At 59.8% G+C, this 21,899-nt stretch overlaps 1 protein-coding gene across 3 annotated transcripts in view; it reads left to right on the top strand.

Moving 5' to 3' along the window:
- The window catches only part of TMEM104 (transmembrane protein 104), a 54,627-nt gene extending 35,165 nt beyond the window's left edge, over positions 1-19,462 (top strand). For all 3 annotated transcript variants that reach the window (XM_073886180.1, XM_025859755.2, XM_073886181.1), the window contains 2 exons: positions 2,838-2,931; positions 15,434-19,462. In XM_073886180.1, coding sequence (XP_073742281.1) covers positions 2,838-2,931; positions 15,434-16,194 — 855 coding nt within the window. In that variant the 3' untranslated portion in view covers positions 16,195-19,462. The remainder of the gene's footprint in view (positions 1-2,837; positions 2,932-15,433) is intronic.
- The last annotated feature ends 2,437 nt before the right edge of the window (positions 19,463-21,899 follow it).

Here is a 21,899-nt window from a genome sequence, read left to right as displayed (position 1 = left end):
GCTCAGGAGCCAGCTAATTTATAATGTCGTATGGGCTAGACGAGAAGACCCAAGAGGATAGGCTGTCTCTTGGCTTTTTATCTCTTCTTTTTGAAAAAGGAAAGGGAAAACAGAAGGTGCCACGGTTGGCTGTTCAGCATTCAGAGATGAACTCCGTCCCTGCTAGACCCTGGGAACATGGGGGCCGTTTCTCCGCCCACACCCCCTTGCCTCCCAGAGACCTGGCAGCCGCACCGAGGCGTCCTTTCCGGCTTTGGACGCTGGCCCCTGTGGGCGCCGAGTCTGGCTCTAACTAATTTGCAGAGGACACCTGTTCCTTAATTAGCCCTAGCCTGTGCCGTGTGTCTTGGTCTGGGCTCCCTCCGATGCGTGAGCTAGCGGCCGTGCAAGGGCTGCCGTTGGCGGTCTGTGCACATTTGCACTGACCACGCGGGCCCTGCGCTTCCCGCTTGCAGAGTGGTGTGGTCAGTCTGTGCTCCCAGAACCACATCCCGGCCACCAGCCCGCCGTGGGTGTCTTAGCTGTTGACCAAATCTTCCAAAAGAACCCTCCACCTCCAGGCCCCACTGCTGTCCCTAGAACCCGATGTGGGAGGGCCAGGCAGGGGTGGACCCTCATTCTGAGCCCCTCTGCCGTCCTGCTCCCCACCGCTCGGATGGCATCACACGTACACTTCCTGCTCGACCTTTTTCAGATGTGCCTGTATGCTTAGTGTCTTTAAAAAGAGGGAAGCTCTTGGGGGACTGGGATCTCACCCTACAGGGTTTTATGAAATACATCCTCTTGTGTCAAAGGATCTTGGTGAACAGCTGCCAGGGAGGAGGATGAAGACGGATCTAGCATCTGGGAGAGGACCTGGCAGGCTGCAGTAGCAGGATTCCCTGCCTGCCTTTGGGGCTGGTTCCGCTGCACAGCGCCCTGCCCCCCCACCTCCCCTCCTACCTCCCCACCTCGGTTTTACATAGTAGAACCTTCTGAAAACCAGTCTTTAGGCTTCAGAGATGAGCTCCGACCTCCCACATAAGCTGCCCCTAAGAAAATGTCCAGCGTGTGTGCAGTGGGCACCGCAGGTCGGAGGGGAGGCCCCCACACCTGCCGAGGGCACTCCAGGAGTCCAGTTTTGAGCAGCCCACGGTTGTTTGGAAACATTTGTGGCCAGTGGCTTTGTATATATTCTTCCTCAAGATCTCTCCCTCTCCCTGCCTTCAAGAAAGAAATTCTGTTGAAGTCTCCCTAAAGTGGTTATTTTCCTAAAGGACGGGCTGATGGTGCTGCATGCCGGCTTGTGTGGAGCTGCTGACTCTGCCTCACTGAGTCCGGCCTGCAGGGGACGCCACCTCCCCCGCCGCCCCACCCCCACCCCAAGCACCCCTGGCCTAATGGCGCTTCCCCTCCTCCTAGAGGAAGCAGAGCTGGCTCCAGGCCCCCAGCAGAAAGCCCTTTCCAGAAGTCTCCCAAGCCCTGGAGCCTGCCTGGAGGCCTCGTCCCCCAGCTAATTAGAGCCTTCCCCTTAAGCGGTACTTTAGTCTTTGGTGTCATCCTCACAGTGATAATGGACTTGGATAAGAGGTCACAGCTTCTTCCACTTCCCGCTGTCCTCGCGGATGGGGGTGGGAGAGGGACGGGCACAGCCCCCCTTCCACCAGCACCCGCCCGCCTGTCACCCTGTCACGGGGGAGCCAGGGAGCCGCGGGGACTGGCCGCCAGGCTGAGCAGCTGTGATGTCTCCCCCCAGGTCACAGGGCCAGAGCCCAACTCCCCAGAGTGGGCCCTGCTCCCCATATTCGGGCCTTCGCCGCCTGCTGTACCTCTGGCGGGTGTCATTAGCATTAACATGATAAAATGGCGCAGTGTAAATGTTAATAAGGTCTGTTGCCTCCGCTGCTGCTTCCGAGTGGCAGATTGGAAATGGTACCATCATCATAACTCCAACCAGCAGCTTTTAATTCCTCTGCTCCCTCAGCAACCAGTTTGGCATTGGAAATCCTAACCTTCCCTCAGCCCCCAGCCTGGCTCTGCTGTGCCAGGCTTACCCCCATTTTCCTTTGCAGAGAGGGTCCAGATTTCCCACAGACTGGTTTTCTGAGATAGAGTTTGAATCTTTTTTTTTCTAAGTAACCACTTGGTTTTCCTTATTCCCCACAGGGGAAGAGCACTGAGCCCCGAATTCAAGTCCCACTTTTCCTGGCTGTGGTCCTGTCCCCTCTTGGTCCAGGATGGTCCTCTGAGAGATTTGCCCCGGAAGCCGCTGGCTCTGGCTCGCCAGGCTTTCCCTTCTTTCAAGTCATAAACTTTGCTGATTAACGACATCCTGCTCAGTCCTTTCCTCTGAACCTTCAGCACAGCTGTCGGGGCCGCTCCACTGCGCTGTCGGGGCCCCTGCATCCGCTCCTCCCTGTTTGCTGTCTGCCCCGTAGAGCTGGGGGCCCAGGGTGCGCCTGGGTTCCTCTCAGATCCTCATCTTCCTGCTGTTTCACCCCTCAGCGGGGCTCGTGCCCGGCTCCGTGCAGGGCCCGGGAACCCTGAGCATTTGCTGAAGAGAAGTAGCAGGTGATGTCCCTGGGGTGATGCCTGGGGCTTGCCCAGAAAGTTGTCTCAGGACAGGAGGCCTGAGGAACAGCCCAGAAGCACGGCTCTGGATTTCTCTTGCACCCCTGGGAACTCCCCACTCGATGCTCTTGGCTCCCGGGGAGCCTCCACTGGCCCAGGTGCATATCGTGGTTAGGACCAGCTGCCGGGGCAGAGGCCACGTGGACAGCGTGTCCTCCGATACACACGTGCCGTGTGCCACGTGCACCCGGCCCCTGCACCCCCTCACGCTTGTTTCTGTCACCCAGGCTGTCTTCACTCTCCTCCTCGGACCCTTCACCTTCTTTGACGTCCAGAAGACCAAGTACCTGCAGATCCTGACCTCCCTGATGAGATGGGTTGGTGAGTGAGAGACCTCTCGCGTCTGCCCTTTCTCCTCGCGTCCCTTCCTTACACTTTCCAGGACGGCTGTGTGTGCTCACGGCACAGCTGGAAGGTGGCGGGGGTTCCAGGGACTCCCGAGAGCCAGGAGCGGGGCAGGGGAAACACAGTCCCGACGAAGATCGCATAGTGTGGACGGAGCCCAAGCTCGGCCCGGCCTTTCTCACAAGCCCATGCGGGGTCTCTCCGGTCCCCCCAGGCTAGGCCAGGGCTCCTGAAGGCCCCGGGTCAGGCTCTGCTCCCTCAGGGCACGAGAGTGGCACAGCCATAAACCCAAGTGGCCTGTGGCAACCGCCTCTGCATTGCCGGCAGTGGGGCGTGAAAAGACACCCCATCCAGGATGCCTTCTGACTGATGCCCTCCTGAGCGAGAGCACCATCGTCCTCGGGGGTGGTTTGGGGGTCTGTCCCCCAAAGCAGGTTTGTGGTAGGGAGCTCATTCGTTCCTCTGCACCATCCCGGAAGGCCCCAGCTGCTGAGCCCCCCTAGACCGGAGACAGGAGGGTGTGGGGTCCCTATCATCCGGCACATGCTCTGGGATCATTTGTATTCCTGTTTTGTTCTAAAAGCAAAGAATACCATTGCTGTTGTAATTGAGAGGCCTGGCAGAGGGTGTCTGCCCAGCCTCCGGCACCTCGCTTGCCCCAGCACAGAGGTTCCCGAGGAAGCCGAGGTTGGGACTCCTCCCTCCTGACCCTCCTCTCTAGCTCCCTTTGCCACTGCATCTGCCCCAGCGCCCCTCCTCGGGATTCAGGGTGCACCTTGCTCCTCACTCCACGCCATCCCTCAACACTGGATCCTGACGAGCACAGAACAGCTTCTGATAAAAATGATTTCCAGTAGTTCTCGCACATCCTGCTCAGGATTATAGAATCCCAGTACAAGGAGCCATTGCCGGGGTTCCTGGCATCTTCAGTCGGGAGGGACCATGGCGGTCATCCAGCGTAGTCCCCGCTCCCGCAAGGGCAGGCTCCGCAAGCATGCACACAGGCTGGCCTCTTGGCCGGGAGCTCACGACGGGGAAGACCCCTGCCCCGCTCAGAAGGGATGGTTGTCAGCACTGGGAAGTCCTGCCTTGTCTTGAGCCCGACTCGGCAGCCTGTAGCCTCTTTCCACCTTGGTCCTTCCTTACACGGAATTGAGAGCAGGACTGCGTCATCCGCTATGCTAGCCTTGAGGCTTCTAACATGGTACGCCTGTCCTTCATCACCCAGCCAAGTCAGGGAGTAGGAGGACACTTGTCCAGTGCCTGGGTGGAGCGGGATTCCTGGTCTTCCCCACTCAGCTGGTCCAATCCTGTATGCACCGCCGCGGTGCGGTTTGCAGATTTTATTCACACATTTCAAAGCCCCAGGTTAAAGTAGCATGACCACCTGGGGAAAAATGAGAACTTTAGAACACAAGGCTCACGCTGGCTCCAAGGATAAGGTGCTGGAATGGAGCCCCTGTGGGTCCCAGGAGGGCTTACCTCCCAAAGTTGGGATCAGCAAGGATCACAACCCCTGCTGTCCGCCCTTCTCCTTATGAGTCTGCTCACAGGAAGTAGGTGAAAGCCCTAGTGACCTAGGAAAAGTTTTCTCAGTAAAGCAGTCTTTAAAGTGTGCCCCCTCTTGTCTGCCTGGCCCACCTCTGTTGTCACCGCTCCTCTGCTCCCGGCAGCAGGCCCCAGAGTCCCGAAAGTCCTGCCCCTCCCCCACTCGGGACCGGCTGTCCTTGACCTGCTGCCTCAGTGGTCCTCACCCGGGAGGGCAGGAGCAGGGTGGGGAGAGGTGGGGGGGCCTCCTGTGCTTCAGCCAGCGTGATGGATCCCGGCGTCAGCCCATGAGAGGGCTGCCCAGACAGTGACGGTTAATAGCTTCCGTGACACCCCTGAGCTTGTTGAGCGTGACCAAGTCCGCCCTGCGTCTGGTGAGCGAAACGTTCATTAAAAGGGAGGAGATTGTGAAGAGGGAGGGGAGGAGGCTGGTGGTAGACAAAGAGTGAGTGTCTCGGTACAGGGTGGGAGACCCCTCCAGACTCAGCTCCTCCTGCAGAGAAGGCACTGAGCTTCGGTTGCCAGCAGGGCCCCGGGGGCCTCCCAGGCGTCTCAGAGCAGCCCCTGCCCCCTTCCCACACTGCTCTCGGAGCCCTCTCCTCCTCTCAGAGTGGAACCATCCTGCCTCCTGTGACGGCATTTTGCCTCCCCTTCTCCCAACCAGAGCCCCCTCCCACCGGCCAGCAAGGCTGGATAGCCCCAGGGACTGCAGCGGGGTGCTCCGCGTCTCCCTCCCTCAGGCTCCTGGGCCCTGCGAGGTGACAGTGGCCTTGGGAGGCAGCAGCGAGGGCCTGAGGGAGAGAGCGGCACGTGAAGGTCGTCCACACTCATGTTTTTGCATGGTGACATTGTTGTCACTGCAAGTCGTCCGCCTCTTTTCTCCCTTCGATCTGAGAGAGAATCAAATGGCACTGGCCTCTCCGCAGACCTGTTCTCCAGAGCGTTCTGGGTGACCATGCAGGCAGTCATTCTTCTCCCGGAGAGGCTCAGACCCCTGCGCCTGGAAAGCTAACCTCTCTGTGACACAAAGCCCTCAGAAGCGAAAGAAAAATTGCCCAGTTAAGTAAACTCTAGACTGTACCCAAGCCTAGGGTTCAGTTCCAGGCAGGGGGCATGGGACCCACCTGGGCCCTTTCCTCCCTGGTGGTGGGAGAGGTTTCCCTCATTGTGGTTCCGGGGCTGCCGCAGGCAGGGAGCCGAGAAAGGGGACGACAGGGTTGGAGGAGTCCCAGGGAGCTGCCAGGCACCAGCGAACAGACAGCCCTGTTGCAGGAAGGACCGGGGTCTGCATGCAGGATGTTTGCGGGGCCGGGTGGGGGGGGTCCTCTCCTCTGGCCTGAGCTCACCCCAGGTGGTTTTTCTAGAACCCTCCAAAAGCAGAAAGCACCAAAGCCCCGTTTGTCCTCTCCAGTCTGCTCCAAGTTGTCAGTTTGTAACAAACTCCTTTTCATTTTCGTTTTGCTTCTGAGAAGCTGCTGTGTGGCCCTGCCCCCCCCCGACCCTCCCTCCTTTCCCACACTCCCACGCGCTCTGCCCCTTCCCTCTCCACAGATTAGGGCCCAGACTGTCCAAAAGAGCCGAGCGGGAGCGCGGGGTGGCAGTAGGCCGACTTGGGTTCTAGGAGACAAAGGGGAGAATGAGCACCAGAGGGGCCGGAAGATCGTACATAAGTGTGCTGGGCCGGAGACCTTCTTGTGCTTAATTAGGAATTTGTTCTGCCATCTGTTGAAAGGAGGCTGGGGAAGACCGCAGAAGCCCCGCCCCGAGCAGGGCCCCCTCAGCTTAGGACACGGCCCAAGCCTTCAGGCCAGTGGCCCTCCTCCGGTTATTAGCGCCTCCTGCTGCCAGAGTGGGCCTTTGCTGATAGCCACTCGTCCAGGAGAATGTCGGAACCTGTATGACAAGTGCCAGTGTTGAGTCATCTCTTGTTCTCCCCAGATAAGTTCTGGGCAGCCCTGGCAGGTCCGTTTGGGAGACCCGGATCCCAGGTGCCGTCCGGCAGGTGAGACTGCTGTGCAGGCTTTAGCCGACTCCCTGGCCAGCCCTGCTTGCTGTCCCATCACTCACCCCAGGGCTTCGGCTCCGGCGCCTCCCCCCGTTGTTCCCTTCCATGCCGGTCCCGTGCACGGACAGCCCAAGCCTGCCTCAGCCAGGTTCCTTGTCTGGGGCGGGACCCCCCCCCCCCCCCCCCCCCGCCCATGGAGCAGCCGCAAAGTTAAAATGGGATCCAAAATCGTGTGCAGAGGGCTGGTAGCACTGTGCCTGGCCGGGGTCAGCACTCAGGAAACAGCCGCGATGTGCAGCCCCGCCATCATCATCTCCGTTGGCCGGTACATCCCCGGAGGTGGCCTCAGCAGGAGCCTCCCTTGGGGCTGGCCATGAGATCAGGGACATGGCCCAGGCCACCTCCGGGAGGAGCAGTGGCTCTGGCAGTAAGACCTCTCCAGTTGGCTCTGTCAGCCTTCCCTCTGCCTCACGCCAGCACTGGTCCCCCGTGCACCCCGGCACCCCACCAGCCTCCACCCTCACCACTTTCAAGGAAGCTTGAGCCTGAGAGAAATGAGAAGCAGGTGCATCTCACAGAACAGCCTGGGGTGGCTTCTTTAGGTCCTGGTTCTCGCTCTGTCGGTGGCCAGTAGACTGGGGACACTTAGGAGAGACACGGCCGAAAGTGCTGTCCCACAGGCCCAGTAGCTGTGGCCACAGAGCCTGAGCCCTAAACCCCCAAGCAAATGACTGTAGACTGTCCCCACCTGGGATGCTGACATGAGCTGTCCAGCAGGAGGGGCTGAGATGGCATCATTACTTCACCCCCCTTACCAGCTTCCGCTGCAGACGCCTCCCAGTTGGGGACGCACACAGCTGGCTCAGCTCGGGGTGCCCCACTTGGTGTTATTAAAAACCTGATTCTTTCTAATAAAGACTGCTCTGGAGCACGGCAGCCCTCCTCGGTCTGGGCTGGCGAGGACCCACGGGGCTCCTTTCTCTGGTTGTGTGTTCAGAGCAGCGTGGTGCTCATCACGCCCGTCTCTGTGCTCCCCTCAAAGTGGGTCAGGCACCAGCCTCTCTGAGTGTCCGTGGGCAGACTCGAACCTCATGAAGCGCCTCAGCCCAGCTTTCCCTTCCTCCCCCCAGCAAGTGCCCCAGATTTGTCTTCCAGACTGAGCCAGCAGGGAGAGGTGGGACTCGGCGGTGGTGGCCCGAGTAGCAGAAGGTCCCCAGGAGGAGACCGTCACCTGGGAACATAAGGGCTCTGCTTTTACCTGTCCCCAAAATTCTCTGCGGCTGCTTGGCTGACTCCACTGCAGATCCAGGACTGATTCAGCTGAGTGCCTCGTGGTGGGGCTGCTCTGACCTGTCACCAGCAGCGGCCAGGGGTCTTCTCCCCCTGGGCCATCTGTGGCCCACATCCTGTTGGCTTGGCATGTCAGCTTGGTATATGAATTCCTCCACAGCCACTCACTGCTGTCCCCTCAACCAGTGCTTCTCAGAGGGCCGGGAAGGGGGTCCTTATCCCCGAGCAGCCAGCCAGCTTCGGCCTGCAGCATTGCCCCACCCACCCTGTCACTGGGCCCCTGTCCGGGGCTCTCCTGGGCCATCGAGTGTGCGGCTTCTCATTCCTTAGCCAGTGGAGGGAATCCAAGAAAACCTTTTTGTAGATGTCTCATCTCTGTCTTGATTCTTGGTTTTCTGAAAGTTCTCTCTGCAAACGCACTTTAAAGGGAGGAAGCTGGAGTTTCTGTGTTCCTGCTCTCAGGGCAGAGTGGGTACCCAGTTAAAGTTTGCTGAAAAGCCAGCCCCAGGCCGCCAAATTGCCCCTTTCGTTAACGGGACTGACCCAAGAGCCCGGCCACTCCGCTTCTGTGAGCAGCCTTTGTTGTCAACAGCTCTGCCCTGCATGTGGCTGAGACGTGTGCTGGCCAGCCCATCAGATGATCCCAGGAGGCTGGGAGGTCGTGGGCCAGCTGCCTGGACACCGGCAAGGGGAGAGAGGTGAGGCCCAGCTTGTGATCAGCAGGGCGAGGCCTCTGACCAGTGGGGGGATTGCACACGCGTCTCTGCACAGAACTGGACTTCACGCAGGCCAGTGTGAACCTCAGAAGCAGCCCTGGGTGTCTCAGAGCTAATGGGGCCCACGGCAGCCCAGGAGCTCCCGGACTTATGTGCAGCCCAGGGGCCTCTGAGCACTCGCTGGAGCACTGCCTCTCCTTGTTTCCCCCATGCGCTTTCTCCATCCTGGTCTGTGCATCTAGCTACCGCTGAAGAGATGCCTCTGTCCCCTCAGGCTGCCAGGACCGAATACTAAAAGCTGGGTGGCTTAAACAGTAGAGATTTACTTTCTTGGTTCTGGAAGATAGAAACCCAAGATCAAGGTGCTAGCAGGGTTGGTTTCTGGTGTGGCCTCTCTCCCTGCCTTGCAGAAAGCCACCTTCTTGCTGTTCCTCCCGGAGGCTTTTCTCTGTGTGCAGGGAAGCAGCTCTGGCATCTCTGGCTCCTCCTGTAAAAACCAGGGTCCCGTCAGATTAGGGCCCTTATTACCTCATTTAACCGTTGTCACCTCCTAAGAGGCCCCATCTCCAAGCAGTCTCGTTGGGGGTCAGGGCTTCCGCACAGGAATTGGAGGCGGAGATAATTCAGTCCACAACAAAAGGAAAGGACTGAGCGGCCTTCAGGAAAGGTGACAGAGCCGCAATCTCGGAAGGAGATTAGTCGGCTACTGGCCAGAGGCCCCACGGCTTCACTGTTCCAGCCATTACAAACTGAGCTTGCTCTGAGAGAGTAAGAATGAAAAATGGAGACACTTGCCTCCCGGGCGCCACTTGCTGTGGTTGGAGGGTGTGGGAAGGGGAGGGATGGAAAGGCCAGAACTCTTGATTTCCTACTTGAGACTTGATAGCTTTAGAGACTCAAATACCTGCTCTTTGCCCATGGCCCCCTGCTCCCAGCACACTTGGAAAAAGGAACTCTGCTCTGAGTTCTCAGAGATAAATATTTTTAAGTAATCTCTACACCTAACGTGGGGCTCAAACGCACAACCCCGAGATCGAGTCGCGTGCTCTGCTGACTGAGCCAGCCAGGCGCCCCTTTTGAAATAAATAATACAGCCACAGAATGGAAGCTCAGTCCGTGAGTTAATTATCCGGACGTCCTTCTCTTCGTCCGTGATGATGACGATGACAGTGACCAGGAGGATCACAGAGCTGGAATCCTGAAACCACAGGGGCTGACTCAGCCTGGGAACATAGTTAGATTGGCTTTGAATTCCCTCCGTTCAATGGAAACACAGGTGACTTTTCATGAGTTACTACAGGCGAGACCAGCAATCCCAGAACGTCTTACAGCCTGAGAGAAAATCTGACCGAGGCCCCAGATGCGTTTGTAGACAAGCACCTCTGTGAGGGAACTTCTCATTTTTCCCCAAGGGGACTCCTCCCAGCATGACAGGCCAGTATGTCCTGTCTTCTGGGGGCATGAAAGGAGCCCCCACCCCGACCCACAGCCTGTGCTCAGGTGGGAGGGTGACGGCCAAAGGAGGATGGACCAGTGTGAGCCCCAGAAATCCAAAGGTAGTTCCTTTTCAGTCTCAGCTCTGTTCGGAAAGAGCACACACCCAGGGTCTCCCTAGAGTGGTGGGGACATGTTGTCCTTGTTTGGCCTTACGTGGAGCAAGAGGGAGCTGCTTAGTTCACAGAACAGGGGTGAGCAGCCCAGGTCTGACGCCTGGGCCAGAACAGGGGATGTTCTTGGAAGGGTTATGACTGCACCTGATGTGGCCAGGGCAGGTGGGGTCCCTAGGATGATCCCAGTCCCCTCCTCGTAGCAAAAGGAGAATCAGGTGAGAACTGTGGGTTGGCAGGTTCCTGCTGGTCCAGGACCAGGATTTTCAGGATGGGAGATAAGGTTTCTACGATGATAAAAGTGCCTTCCACGTTCTAAGGGATGGCTTGGGCCGGGCTCCGCCCAGGTGCTTCACTGCGCCATCTGGTCTCGTCCTCCATGAGGTGCGCTGTGATCACCTCCATTTTTAAAGGTGGTAAAATGGAGACAATGACAAGGGACGGGACCACCCAAGGTGACGCAGTTCAGTGGCAGGACCTAGTTGAATCCGGTGTAACTTGAGAAGCTGAGCTTGTTTAGAGGAAGAGCAGTAGCCTCCCGCCCTCCCTGGGGTGGTTTCCAAGGCCTTAGAGCTTCCGGAGGTGAGCCCCCGCTCACACCCCCGGCCCTGTGGGTCTCGGGAACCTGCGAAACGGCTCTCCGTTCCCAGTTGGTCCTGTTACTTAAGGAACAGATGCCCGGTCACCCGCTCCTGCTTAAGGGCTTTGAAACTGCTTGGTCTTCAGCTGTTAGCAGCTCAGCCAGGTGTTACCCAGTCAGCTCCCCCCAGCCCTCCTGAATGTCAGGAGGCCCAGGCCAACCTCTGACCAGCCTAAGGAGAGACACATCTGTGCCCCAACGTCCTCCGAGGGCAGCACTGTGGTGAAGGAGGAAGCTGGTGCCAGATCCTCCCCGGATCCAGCTCTGAGGATGGGCACACCACGGCCATTCATTATCATTAGTCCTGGCGTGTTGATTCTCTGCTTGGGGAAGAGAGTGCCATCCTCGTGACAGCCACCTTGATGGATGGCCTCCGCCTCGCATGTGTCCAAGCTAAAGCCACTTAACGGAGCTCAGAAAACAGCCAGGTATCCGGGGCAGCACAGGTGGGGCCTACCACAGCCTCAGGACTTCTGGGGCCAGGTTCAGAGGTCAGAGACTTGAGGGAGGTCAAGTCTGCCTCTGGGCAGACGAGGTAGGATGCAGCAGCTGATTGCCGGAATGGCCTGGGTGCCTGCAGCACCTCTGGGGGACATCCTGGGGGCGGTGGGCAGAGGGGCGGGGGGGGGGGAGGCTCCAGGGAGCACTCTGCCCCGCCCCCCTCCAGGCAGGGAGCGCCCTGCCCCATGCTCCCCAACTCCAGGGGTGCCCGGGCAGGCGGTCCAGCTCATGCCAGCACCACACAGACCCTGGAATTTGTGAGGAAAGCAGAGCCCTGCCCAGGCCTCACCCACGCGGCCATGGCCCAGAGGCCAGTGCAGTGTCAGCTGCACTTGCTCTGCTGCTGGAGGCCCCGGGGGGCGCTCCTCCCTGTCCATTCCCCAGCTCAGGCTGGCCCTTCCCCACTTACCCAGGGATGGGTTTGGGCACGTGGAGGATAGAGCTGGAGCCAGAACCCTGGGCCCCACCCTCAGACCCCTGCCCATCCCCCCACCCTGTCCCAAGAGCAAGTCAGCTCCTCCTAGGAGGCCCCAGCCCACCTGTGGCTCCCTGCAGCCAGTGAGGCCCCAGGGGAGGGGCACTCATGGGGAGGAAGCGGGGGAGGCTGAGCGCTGCTTCTCGGCTCTCACTCCTCCCCTGGTAAACTGGGACCACCTTTGCCTCCCGGGCAGGAGTTCCGAAGGGTGTTGCTACCCCTGCCCCACTCTGAGGGGAGTGTGGCTGTGAGGGCGGACCGCCGTGAGGCCCCGCAGCTCCTGGCCGGGCTGCTTACCCGGCTCTTGCTGGCGAGAGGGGAGGAGCCCGAGGCCGCCTCTGGAAAGCAGGGATTCTCTTCTGATGCCTCTGAGAGCCTAGTTAGCTGGGTAAGGGAGAGGACACCTGGTACCCAGCACCACCTTGACCGCCACACTTGAAGTCGCCCATGTCCCCGTGATGGGACACTGACGTCATGCGGGATGTCCTGGTTTAAATTTACTTTGAACCTGGCCTCCCCAGAAAGGGAAGGGAGGTATCTTCGCTAAGCCATCTGCCCAGGGCTCCCGAAGACTGGACATGGGTGGGTGGGTGGTCCCAGCCGAGCTGTGAGTTACACGAAACAAGTGCAAGTTTTTCACACGGGCTGTTACTTCAGCTATTTAAAGAGAAGTCTCTTGTCTTGCCTCCTCACCTCACAGCTGTGCCACCCAAGGCCAACAGCCACTCTTCATGTGACATGTGTCAGGCCCTCACCTCCTTCCCCACCACAGAATCCTCCCCGGCAACTCGCTGCATCTCTTTACCCCTTGGAGTGTGAGTTCCAGCGAGGTCACGGGTGGATGTGGGCTGTGACCCTGGTCCCCTCCCCTGGGCTCTCTGAGCACGGCCTGGGAGGGTCAGAGAGAAACCAGGCCACCCCTGCCCTCTGGGAACTGCAGGCCCCGGTCAGCAAGACGTCGGGGAGCGCTCACTGCTCTGTCCAGTGTCTGTCCACACCTCCCACACAGCCGTGGCCAGGTTAGGCGCAAGGGTCTCTAGCGGTGGCCGGCCACGTCTCCGGCGTCAGTGTGGACGCTCAGAACCCTGCTCTCTGTCATGCTTCCTGACAGAGTCTGTCGCTCACAGCCTGTCACCCTCCTTTCATCCTGATTTATTATCAGGCCTAATGAGTTTGGGGAGCAGCTGTCTCCCAGGGATGGGACCATCAATCTAGGAGATGGCTGTTGAACTCTGCTCCTCCAGCGAACGCGGGAGGGAGGAGCCAGGGACAAAGGGGGTGTGGTCACAAGCGGAGGGGCCGGACTGCAGCGCAGGGGTGAGTCCTGGTGCCTCTAGTCCAGGACCTGGCCCTCCTGCTTCCTTCCGGTCCCTTCCCTCTCTGTCCCTCCGTTACAACATGAAGTCCGGGGCATCCCTGGTTTCTTTTGAACAGGCCAGCACCCACCCTCTGTCCTCGCAGTGATGAGGGCGGGCAGGGGTGGGGGGACCCAAAGGGCTCCCGGGCCTCACACTTCCACTGCCCCTTCCCAGGGCTCGCTGGGGCTCCTCTCACAGAGCCAGTCCTCAGCGCCTCCCAAGCCCGGGCGGTGTTCCTCAGGCATCTGCTCCGGAGACATTGTGTGTGTGCCCTTCCTCGGAAGAGCTGCTCAGCTCAGAGCGGTGTGCTCATCACATGCAGCTCTGACGAATGCCCCTCTAACCCCCGACTGGAGCATTAAGTGGCACCCAGCAGGCACTGGGTCAGGATCCAGGGGGCAAATGGAGCACCTCTGCTTTCCCGTGCTGCCAAGGCACACGGCTTGTGTAAGCTTTCGACAAAGCGGCACAGCGTGTGGCTGACGGGACTGGGGCTTACGGGGGAGGGCCCCCAGGTGAGACTGTCCCTCTCTGGGGCCTTCTCCAGGAGCTGCCACTTTTTAATGCTGGAATTGCCTCCCAAGAGCCTCCGGCATCTTCATTCCTGGATAGGATCCAGCATCTAGCCCTTGGGGGTAGATCCAGTTTTTGGAAATAGACTTGAGTAAGAGAACAAGGTGGGTGACTAATCCAGGTGATAGCGTTTGTGATGTAAGCCTATTTATAGTTAGAGGATTGTGAGATATTTTTTTTTTTAATCTTCCATAGCCATGCCTTTGTAAGCCACCCTGAAAGTTCTAGAAAATGTCCCATATCGTCATTGACATAATGACACACAGCTCCCAAGACGGTGACTCCAGAAGCCACCCGTCAGTAGCTATACCTTTAGGATGGAGGTTGCCCACGCCTCCATGTGCTTTAAAACCTCCTCCTGTCTTGGAAACCTCTGTGACTTGGTGTATTTGCAGTAAGGAAAGCCCGGGGCTTGAGGTCAGCAAGCCTGCGGGTCCCAGCACTCCCTGGAGATGGAGCGTTGAGGAGGAAGGGGGGCTGGGAGGCACTAGCCAGCATCCGGGGCTGGAGGCAGCCGTGACTCTGTGACTCGGAGTTGCTGGCTTTCTGCCTTCTCCTGCCGCGCCCCGGGCCCTGAGGCCGAGCCGCAGGGACAGCTTTCTCCACTCGCCTCGTTCGGAGCTGTGAGTGGCACCAGGCCACGAGGTGACACCTGAGATGGTGACGGCAGAGCAGGGTTTGAATCTCGCAGAACTGTCAGCCGCGGCCTCTTGAATAGCCCGTCCCCGGGCGGCCCCAGGTCCCCGCCAGGTCATCCAGCTGTAGCCACCTGACTGCTCAGTTCGCGTTGTGACCTGGCCCCCAGGGGACTCGACCTCCACCCTGGCCCAGCGCACTTGGTGCGGTGCGGTTCCTCCGCACAGATCTCTGCCCCGCACACCCCTCCTGCGCTCAGCCCCAGACATCTGATAAGCCAGGCTGTCGGGGTCCCGGGCTGTCCCGTCACCCCCTCTCCGCCCTCCAGGGCTTAATCCAGAGGCAGCTCCCTGGGCTGAGAGCCCACAGGAGGAGCTGGGTCTCCGCTTTCCCCTTGACCTGCCAGAGCTCGGAAGGCAGTGTCTCTGGAGCAGGGAGGGTCTTGGAGCACCCAGAGTCAGGAGCGGCGGCGGGGCAGGAGCGGGATGAGGAAGAAACAAACCATCTTCTTCATTGGCAGTTTGCGCAGGCCTGTTCCCTTGCTCCCTCCCCACTCCTGTCCCCTATGCCAGACAGCTCCATCCCTGTCGCTCCCACTCCCACGTGTCATTGTGGGAAGACACTGGTCTGGCCTTCTGTGAGTCCCAGGAGAAAGGCCTCCTTCCGGGGAGCCAGGGACTGTGATGTGACCTGAGGGGACAGTGGAGAGACCCCCAGCCTCCCCCGCAGGGAGGGGCCCTGTGCCTCAGACAGGCCGAGAGAGAGGGAGAGTGACCGTGAGTCCTGCCCCGGGCCCGCTCCAGGCCAGCGAGTGGAGGAGGCCCCGAGGAAGCCCCGCGAGGGAGCCCGGCGGCACCCGGCCAGGAGCACGCACTCCTCAGAGAAGGCGGCGCGGGGCCGCCCTGCCCACCGCCCCAGCACAGCCCCTTCTCATGCCCAGATCCCCCAAGACAGACACTCCCTCATGCCCTGGGGAGAGGGAGCACGATCAGCAGCCCCCACCGACTTGTACGTGAACTCCCCGCTTCTCATGGAGCCCCGGCCCCTCGCCAGGCGCCACCACACCGACAGCTCTCCGGGGCGAGGGCCGGTTCCCGCTCAGCTGGCTGACTGCCCTCTTGTCTTCCAGCCTTCGCCATCATGATCGTGCTGGCGCTGGTCCGCATCGGGCACGGGCACCGGCAGGGGCACCCGCCCCTGGCTGACCTCTCGGGGGTCCGGAACCTGTTCGGCGTGTGCGTCTACTCCTTCATGTGCCAGCACTCTCTGCCGTCCCTCGTCACACCTGTGTCCTCCAAGCGCCACCTCACGTGCCTGGTCTTCCTGGACTACGTGCTCATTCTCGCCTTCTATGGCCTCCTCTGCTTCACCGCCATCTTCTGCTTCCGCGGCGACAGCCTCATGGACATGTACACCCTCAACTTTGCACGCTGTGACGTCGTGAGCGTGGCCGCCGTGCGCTTCTTCCTGGGCCTCTTTCCCGTCTTCACCATCAGCACCAACTTCCCCATCATCGCTGTGACCCTCCGCAACAACTGGAAGACGCTCTTCCACCGTGAGGGGGGCACGTACCCCTGGGTAGTGGACCGCGTGGTGTTCCCCACCATCACCCTGCTGCCCCCGGTGCTGGTGGCCTTCTGCACCCATGACCTGGAGTCCCTGGTGGGCATCACGGGGGCCTACGCAGGCACGGGCATCCAGTACGTCATCCCCGCCTTCCTGGTGTACCACTGCCGCAAGGACACCCAGTTGACCTTGGGCTACGGGACCGTCAACAAGCATAGGTCCCCTTTCCGCCACACCTTCTGGGTGGGCTTTGTGCTGCTCTGGGCTTTCTCCTGTTTCTTCTTCGTCACCGCCAACATCGTCCTCAGCGAAACCAAGGTCTGATGGCAGGATGTGCCTGATGGTAAGAGACCACTCCAGTGCCCCCGCTCACCTCCCCCCCCTGCAGAGCCAAGAGCTAGCTCCTTCCCAGGGTTCCTTGGGGCAGGCGAGGCCGGATTCTTGGAGGGGACCCTCCACGTCTCTGGCCGGGGGTCTTCTCTCCCCGCCAGGATTCTGCACAGTCTGTACTGTGCCTCACTCGCTGGGCAACCTTCCCCCCCGGGTCCCCTGCGTGGAGCTGCCCTTGACCAGCCAAGCTGCACGGCCTGGGCACACAGCTGCCCCAGACTCCGGGCTTGGCCACTGCTTCCCCACACAGGCCCCACCAGACAACCGCCAGGGGCAGGCTCCTCCCCCGCGCGGTGGGGACACTGTGCTGGCACTGCCACTGTTCATACCAGACGCCACGTCCCCTCCTCCTTTGTCCCAGCCCCTCATGCATCCTAGTTTGGGGAATCTGCTGCACAAGTAGCTGCTGCCTCCGGGCGAGTCCCAGGCCCTAAACCTCCCCACCAGGATTGCCAGGTCCCACCTTCCCCTCAGGCCTGGAGTGGCCAGGTGCCGCTCCTAGGGGAGGGCCTGGCCTGCCCCGGTGACAAGAACAGGAAGTGCTGATCGGCACCAGGGTCCCTGGACTGTCGCTGTGAGGGCCCCTGCCGTGGGGTGCCAGCACCAGTCCTGAGCTCCTGAGCCCGTGATGACTCAGCCCGGGAGACGGTTTAAAGCCCAGCGCCTGTGACCCCTCAAAGGGATCCGCTGCTCTCCTGACTGCCCCGTGGGACCCGCGGGGTCTCCTGCACTACGGGGGGCAGTGTATAAGGACCACGAAAGGGAGCCACCCCCAGCCACCACCACAGTGGCTTGGGAACGCCCTGAGCATGTGGCGGTGAGGGGGCTCTGCTTCCCACCCTCCAAGAGGTCAGGCCTGTGGGGCAGCAGCAGCAGGCTTGGCTGTCCCCACTCCAGTACTAAAGGTGGCCCCCTTTTGAGCCAGGCTGTGGGTGCTCTGTTCATACTCTCCATGACCCTTGGGTGCTGTGGAGTGAGATGGGGCACCAGGCACCATTCTCATGGAAGGGGAGGTGAGTTTCTGGCCACCTCACCAGCTCTTCCGTGGCCCCATCCCTGTCACAAGCATGCATGCGTCTGCTGGGCCAGCCTTCCTTGGAAACACAGGTGACTAGTGAACTCTGCATTTTCAGTGTGCCTTCTGCTTCAGGACCTGGGGGTCCTTCCTGACCCTCCCTGGCACCCCCCCAGCCCTGGGCCTGGCCCACGGGTCCTGGAGCCCAGAGCAGCTTGACCTGGAGCTGCCTGCCTGGGGTAGGTCCTCAGGTCCCCAACACCTCCCCCTTTTGATTTCAGTGCCTTGCTCAGCCCACATTCAGGAACCTTTGCAGCCTCCTGCATGGCGCGGTATTCATACCTTGAAAAGTGACCACGCTGGCTCTCCTGGGGCCCATGGTGGTCTTGGAGGGAGAGGGAGGAAGACCTGGGATGTGTACGAACTGGGGAGTCCACAGGCGATGCCACCCCCCGCCCTGGCCCCTGGCCACCACAGCCCGTGAGAACCCCGGGTCGTGCGTGATGGGCCGCGGTCTGTGTTCTCACTGTTGTACACTTCTTAGTCCGTCCCCAAGTATTGTGATTTTCCATCCATGTGAACACTAGACCACCCTAACCCCATCTGCCACGGCGACTTCTTCCCAGGAGGCTCCAGCCCCCGGTGGGCAGAGCAGGGAGGGCTCCCAAGGGGCAGGCACTCCGTGGCTCCAGCCCTACCTGGAGCTCCCCAGCTGTTTGCTAAAAACGCAAAACATCTGTACTTCCCCTTCTCCAGTTACATCCCCTCTTGCTTAAGGACAAAGCAAATTAAATCATCCTGCCGCCCCAGGCTCCAAACCAAATATTGGAGGTGAGTTTATTAGCATCATAAAGCCCAGGTTGATTTATGTGACAATCTGGAGGCAAACAGCAGTGCCAGGTCAGTGGCTGCATTCCCCTCCTCCGAGCCCCGCAGCCCCAGGCCTTGGAGGGACCGAATCGGCCCTAAGTGGCCACGTCACTGATGGTAAGCCAGGGTACTCCCCACCACTGCTGTCTGGGCTCCTTTGCTCCTCGGCGTTCACCTGCTGTCTGACCACTTGGAGGTCAGATGGGGTCGCCTTCCTCTCTACTGATAGCCAGGGGGGCTTAGGGAAAGAGGGGGGTACCGCCAGCAGCTAGACAGACCCCCAATGATGCCTGTTCACCCAGCGCATCAGGCACGCTTGGCTGCAAGTACTTATTACATCGGTGTGGCAAGGTGGGCGAGTGGGATCATGATTTCCATTTTACAGATGGGCCCCCGGGGCCAGTGGCAGGGAGGACAGAGGAAGAGGCCCGCCGGCCTGGCCTGGGTACAGATGTGGCTGTGGAGGAGCACATAACCTCAGTAGCCTCCACCTGGTGCCTTTCACCCAGACTGGCCCCAAGGGCAGGCTGGGCCAAGGTGGGAGTCCCCGGGCCCTCGGGCCCTGGGGCCAGGGGCTCCTGCCTGTTCCCTCACCTGAGGCCAGAGGGGCGGCTACGGTCTTATGGATGGGGCAGATGGCAGGTGACAGGCTGGGAGGCACTGCTGAGTGGTGGAAGGTGGGCAGCGGGCACCTTGCCAGGCCCTTAGCGACACAGCTGTTCTCGCCACATGGAGGCCGGGAGCAGCCTCGGCAATAGGCAGACTTAAAGTCAGAGTGGTAGAGGATGGGGGCTGCGCCCCACCTCAGGGGAATCCAGCCCCAGGGGAGGAGCCTGGCAGGGCCTAGCCCTCGGGCGTGTGACCACACCTGTCTCCACCTCTCTTGGTGTGGCGTCCGATTCCCGGGAAGGGCTGACCCCAAGCTGGCCATGCTAACAGCCACTGAAAAGCTGCCCTTCTGAAACCAAGACCCAGGACTGCAGGAGAGAGCTTTGCAAACCTTCTCCCCCACACCCCACCCGGGGCTGGGGCTCATGGTGTCGGTAGGAGAAAGGGAGAAGAATAGCTTCCTGAGTGCCTGGTATGTGCCAGGCGTGGTGCTGGGTGCTTTCCGCATGAACCTTGGCGTAACTTAGGGATTGAGAACGTGGATCAAGAAGTCAGAGCTGCCCCTTGCAGGTGGCAAGCCTCCATGCTCATCCCCGTCATTTGTAACACGGAGGCAATAGTACCTGCAGCCCTGATCGGCTGTGGGAAGCCTGTGACCAGGCTTAGTGCCTGGCACAAAAGTGCTCAATAAAGCTATTACGTACTGATGCTTGGCTCTCTTATCACTTGCCAGCCAAAACGGCTTGACGCCACAGACCCAGGACTCACTGAAGACCCTGCTTCGGGTCCCCGGCACCTGCTGGCTTCATAGCCTCCTGCAGAATTGTGGCAACTGCCGGCTACAATTCGGAAATGGGAAACTGGTCTGAATTCTTCAGGGTCTAGAGGGCTTTGGGGGAGAAAGTGGTCTCTCTCTGGCTCCAGGGAACTTAAGAGCCAAACTGAGGCCCAGCTGGAGAGTTCTGGAGCCAGGACTGAAGCCCAGGTATCCGGACCGAGGCCATCATGCCTGCCCTTGGCTAAGCCCTGTGTCCCCTGCCCGTTCACAGACCCCAGGAAAGTGGTGGTGTGGACAGTGAGCTCCCAGGAAAGCCAGGCAAGGAAACGCACACAGCAGCAGGGTGAGACAGGTGACCCGGGGCCTCCCTCCTCTCGTATTCCACCAAAAGAAAAAGCCAGCATGCAGGTGTCTGGTGTCTGGGTGGACTCTGCTTGCTCTTTGCTACACAGTCAGGCCCTTGTTTATGATGATTGATTGTCTCTGGCCTGGTGACACAGCTCCCTCCTCTCCCCTGTCAGGCTTTCTGCCCTCTTCGATAGTGCAGGGCTGTTCTTTGGTCCTCCCGCGGAGGTGCAGGGGGCACCACGGCTCCGAGCAGGAGGCTGGGGAGCCAGGCCAAGCAAGCTCTGAACCTGTAGGACGCGTCCTCCCTGCCTCCACTTCCCATGGGGCTCACTTCTCCCCAGAATACATTCCTAGAGCAGGAACGAGGCAGCCAAGAGCCTGGCTCCAGGAGCAGGGTTGGCCCCTCCTCGGAGCCAGTCAGCAGTAGGCTCAGCTCCACATTTGGCTTTTAATTATCTTCCCGGTTCTTGGTTATTAATGATCTTGGGCAGTGAGCGGAGAGCAGCCTGGACCTCAAGACTCCTCCCAGCTTACCTGCTGTAGCCTTCCACCCAGAGCTGCGCTCAGATTCAGGGACCAGGAGGGGTCCGGTCCAGGGGCTGGTAGCCAAGAGTTAACTCTCTCACCACCTGTGGCTGTAGTCAAGGTCAACTCCCAGGGCACTGGCCTCGAGCACTCACCTAGACCCACATTTACCACCTGTGGCTGAGACCTGGATCCGTGAAAATCCATAGGGCTGAGTACATGACATTGTCTGCAATGGACACCCATTCTTGGCAGAGTCTGGCTCTCCAGCCAGGAAAGGAGCAGTGTTAGAAATTTCCCCCCACTCCAGGGGCGCCTGGGTGGCACAGTCGGTTAATTGTCTGACTCTTGGTTTAGGCTCAGGTCATGATCTCAAGGTCATGATCTCAAGGTCATGAGATCAAGCCCCAAGTCAGGCTCCACACTCAGTGCAGAGTCTGCTAAATTGCTCTCTCTCTCAAATAAATCTTAAAAAAAAAAAGTTTCTCCCACTCCACCATTTCAGCTGCTTTCATGCCTAAAACCAAACAAAAAACCTCAGTTTTCAGGGCTCCCTCCACCCGCAGTCATGGAGTACTGGGAGACAGGGAACCAGCAAGAGTGGTGTGGGAAGGGCACAGGGCAGGGGCTGCTTGTGGTGTCGGCCTCCTCCCTGTTACAGGGAGGTAATTTCTGCCCTGCCTCACCCAACCTGCCAAGGACAGCAAGGCCGCAGGCTTTCCATGTGCACACTTAGACAACGTCTGATGGCACCAATCATACCGTGTTTGTGGAATGAATGGGAGAATGAGGGCTCGCTTGCTATACAGTCATTGTGGGAGGTAAACACAACCACAGATGGGAAAGCATTGACAATTCTTAAGCAAGAGCCAGCCTTCTAGATGGTCCAGGACTGATGACATGTGACAGAGCAAGGAGGTGGGGCGGGGAGCCCAGAGGGACAATGAAGGACTGAGACATCCAGCAGATTCTCTGACCTGGGGCTCTGACCCCCACAAAGAGCCCTGGCACCAGCAAGGCTGAGCCGTGTCTGATCTCAGAAGCTGCCTCTGCCAGACTTCCAGAGCTGACAGGCAGTTCGGAGCCCCACACATTCACCATGGAGAGAATACAGCCAGCCAGGGCCCAGAAGAGCCCAGGAGGCTACCCCCAGCAGACCTCCCGTTCCCACTGATACACTGTCAGGCTCCCAGGTGGACCCCTGGCAAGGCAGGACACCCACCACCCCTGGCATGAGCCTCTCTTTTCAAGGAGATTGAAGGATGAACTCCATCCATCACCACCCGGGCCCCCATGCTGAGCACATTTGTCGCATCCAGCTCCAGGGTGGGTAGGAGCTGGCACTGAATACCAAGTGGCTTCTGCTGCCCAGAGCCCTCCCTTGGCCTCAGCTTCCAGATACTCCCCCAGAGGGAGCTGCTTCTCTAGGCAGACACCCTGCCTGGGATACCCCCAATGTGCTCCTATTGCCTACGGGCTGTGGTGTGCCCCGTC

This window comes from Callorhinus ursinus, unplaced genomic scaffold, assembly GCF_003265705.2.
Source record: "Callorhinus ursinus isolate GAN/ISIS: 27379988/994484 unplaced genomic scaffold, GSC_fseal_2.0 scaffold68, whole genome shotgun sequence".
Classification (NCBI taxonomy): domain Eukaryota; kingdom Metazoa; phylum Chordata; class Mammalia; order Carnivora; family Otariidae; genus Callorhinus; species Callorhinus ursinus.
The sequence above is the reverse complement of the archived record's forward strand: the minus strand, read 5'-3'. Positions and strand labels throughout refer to the sequence as shown.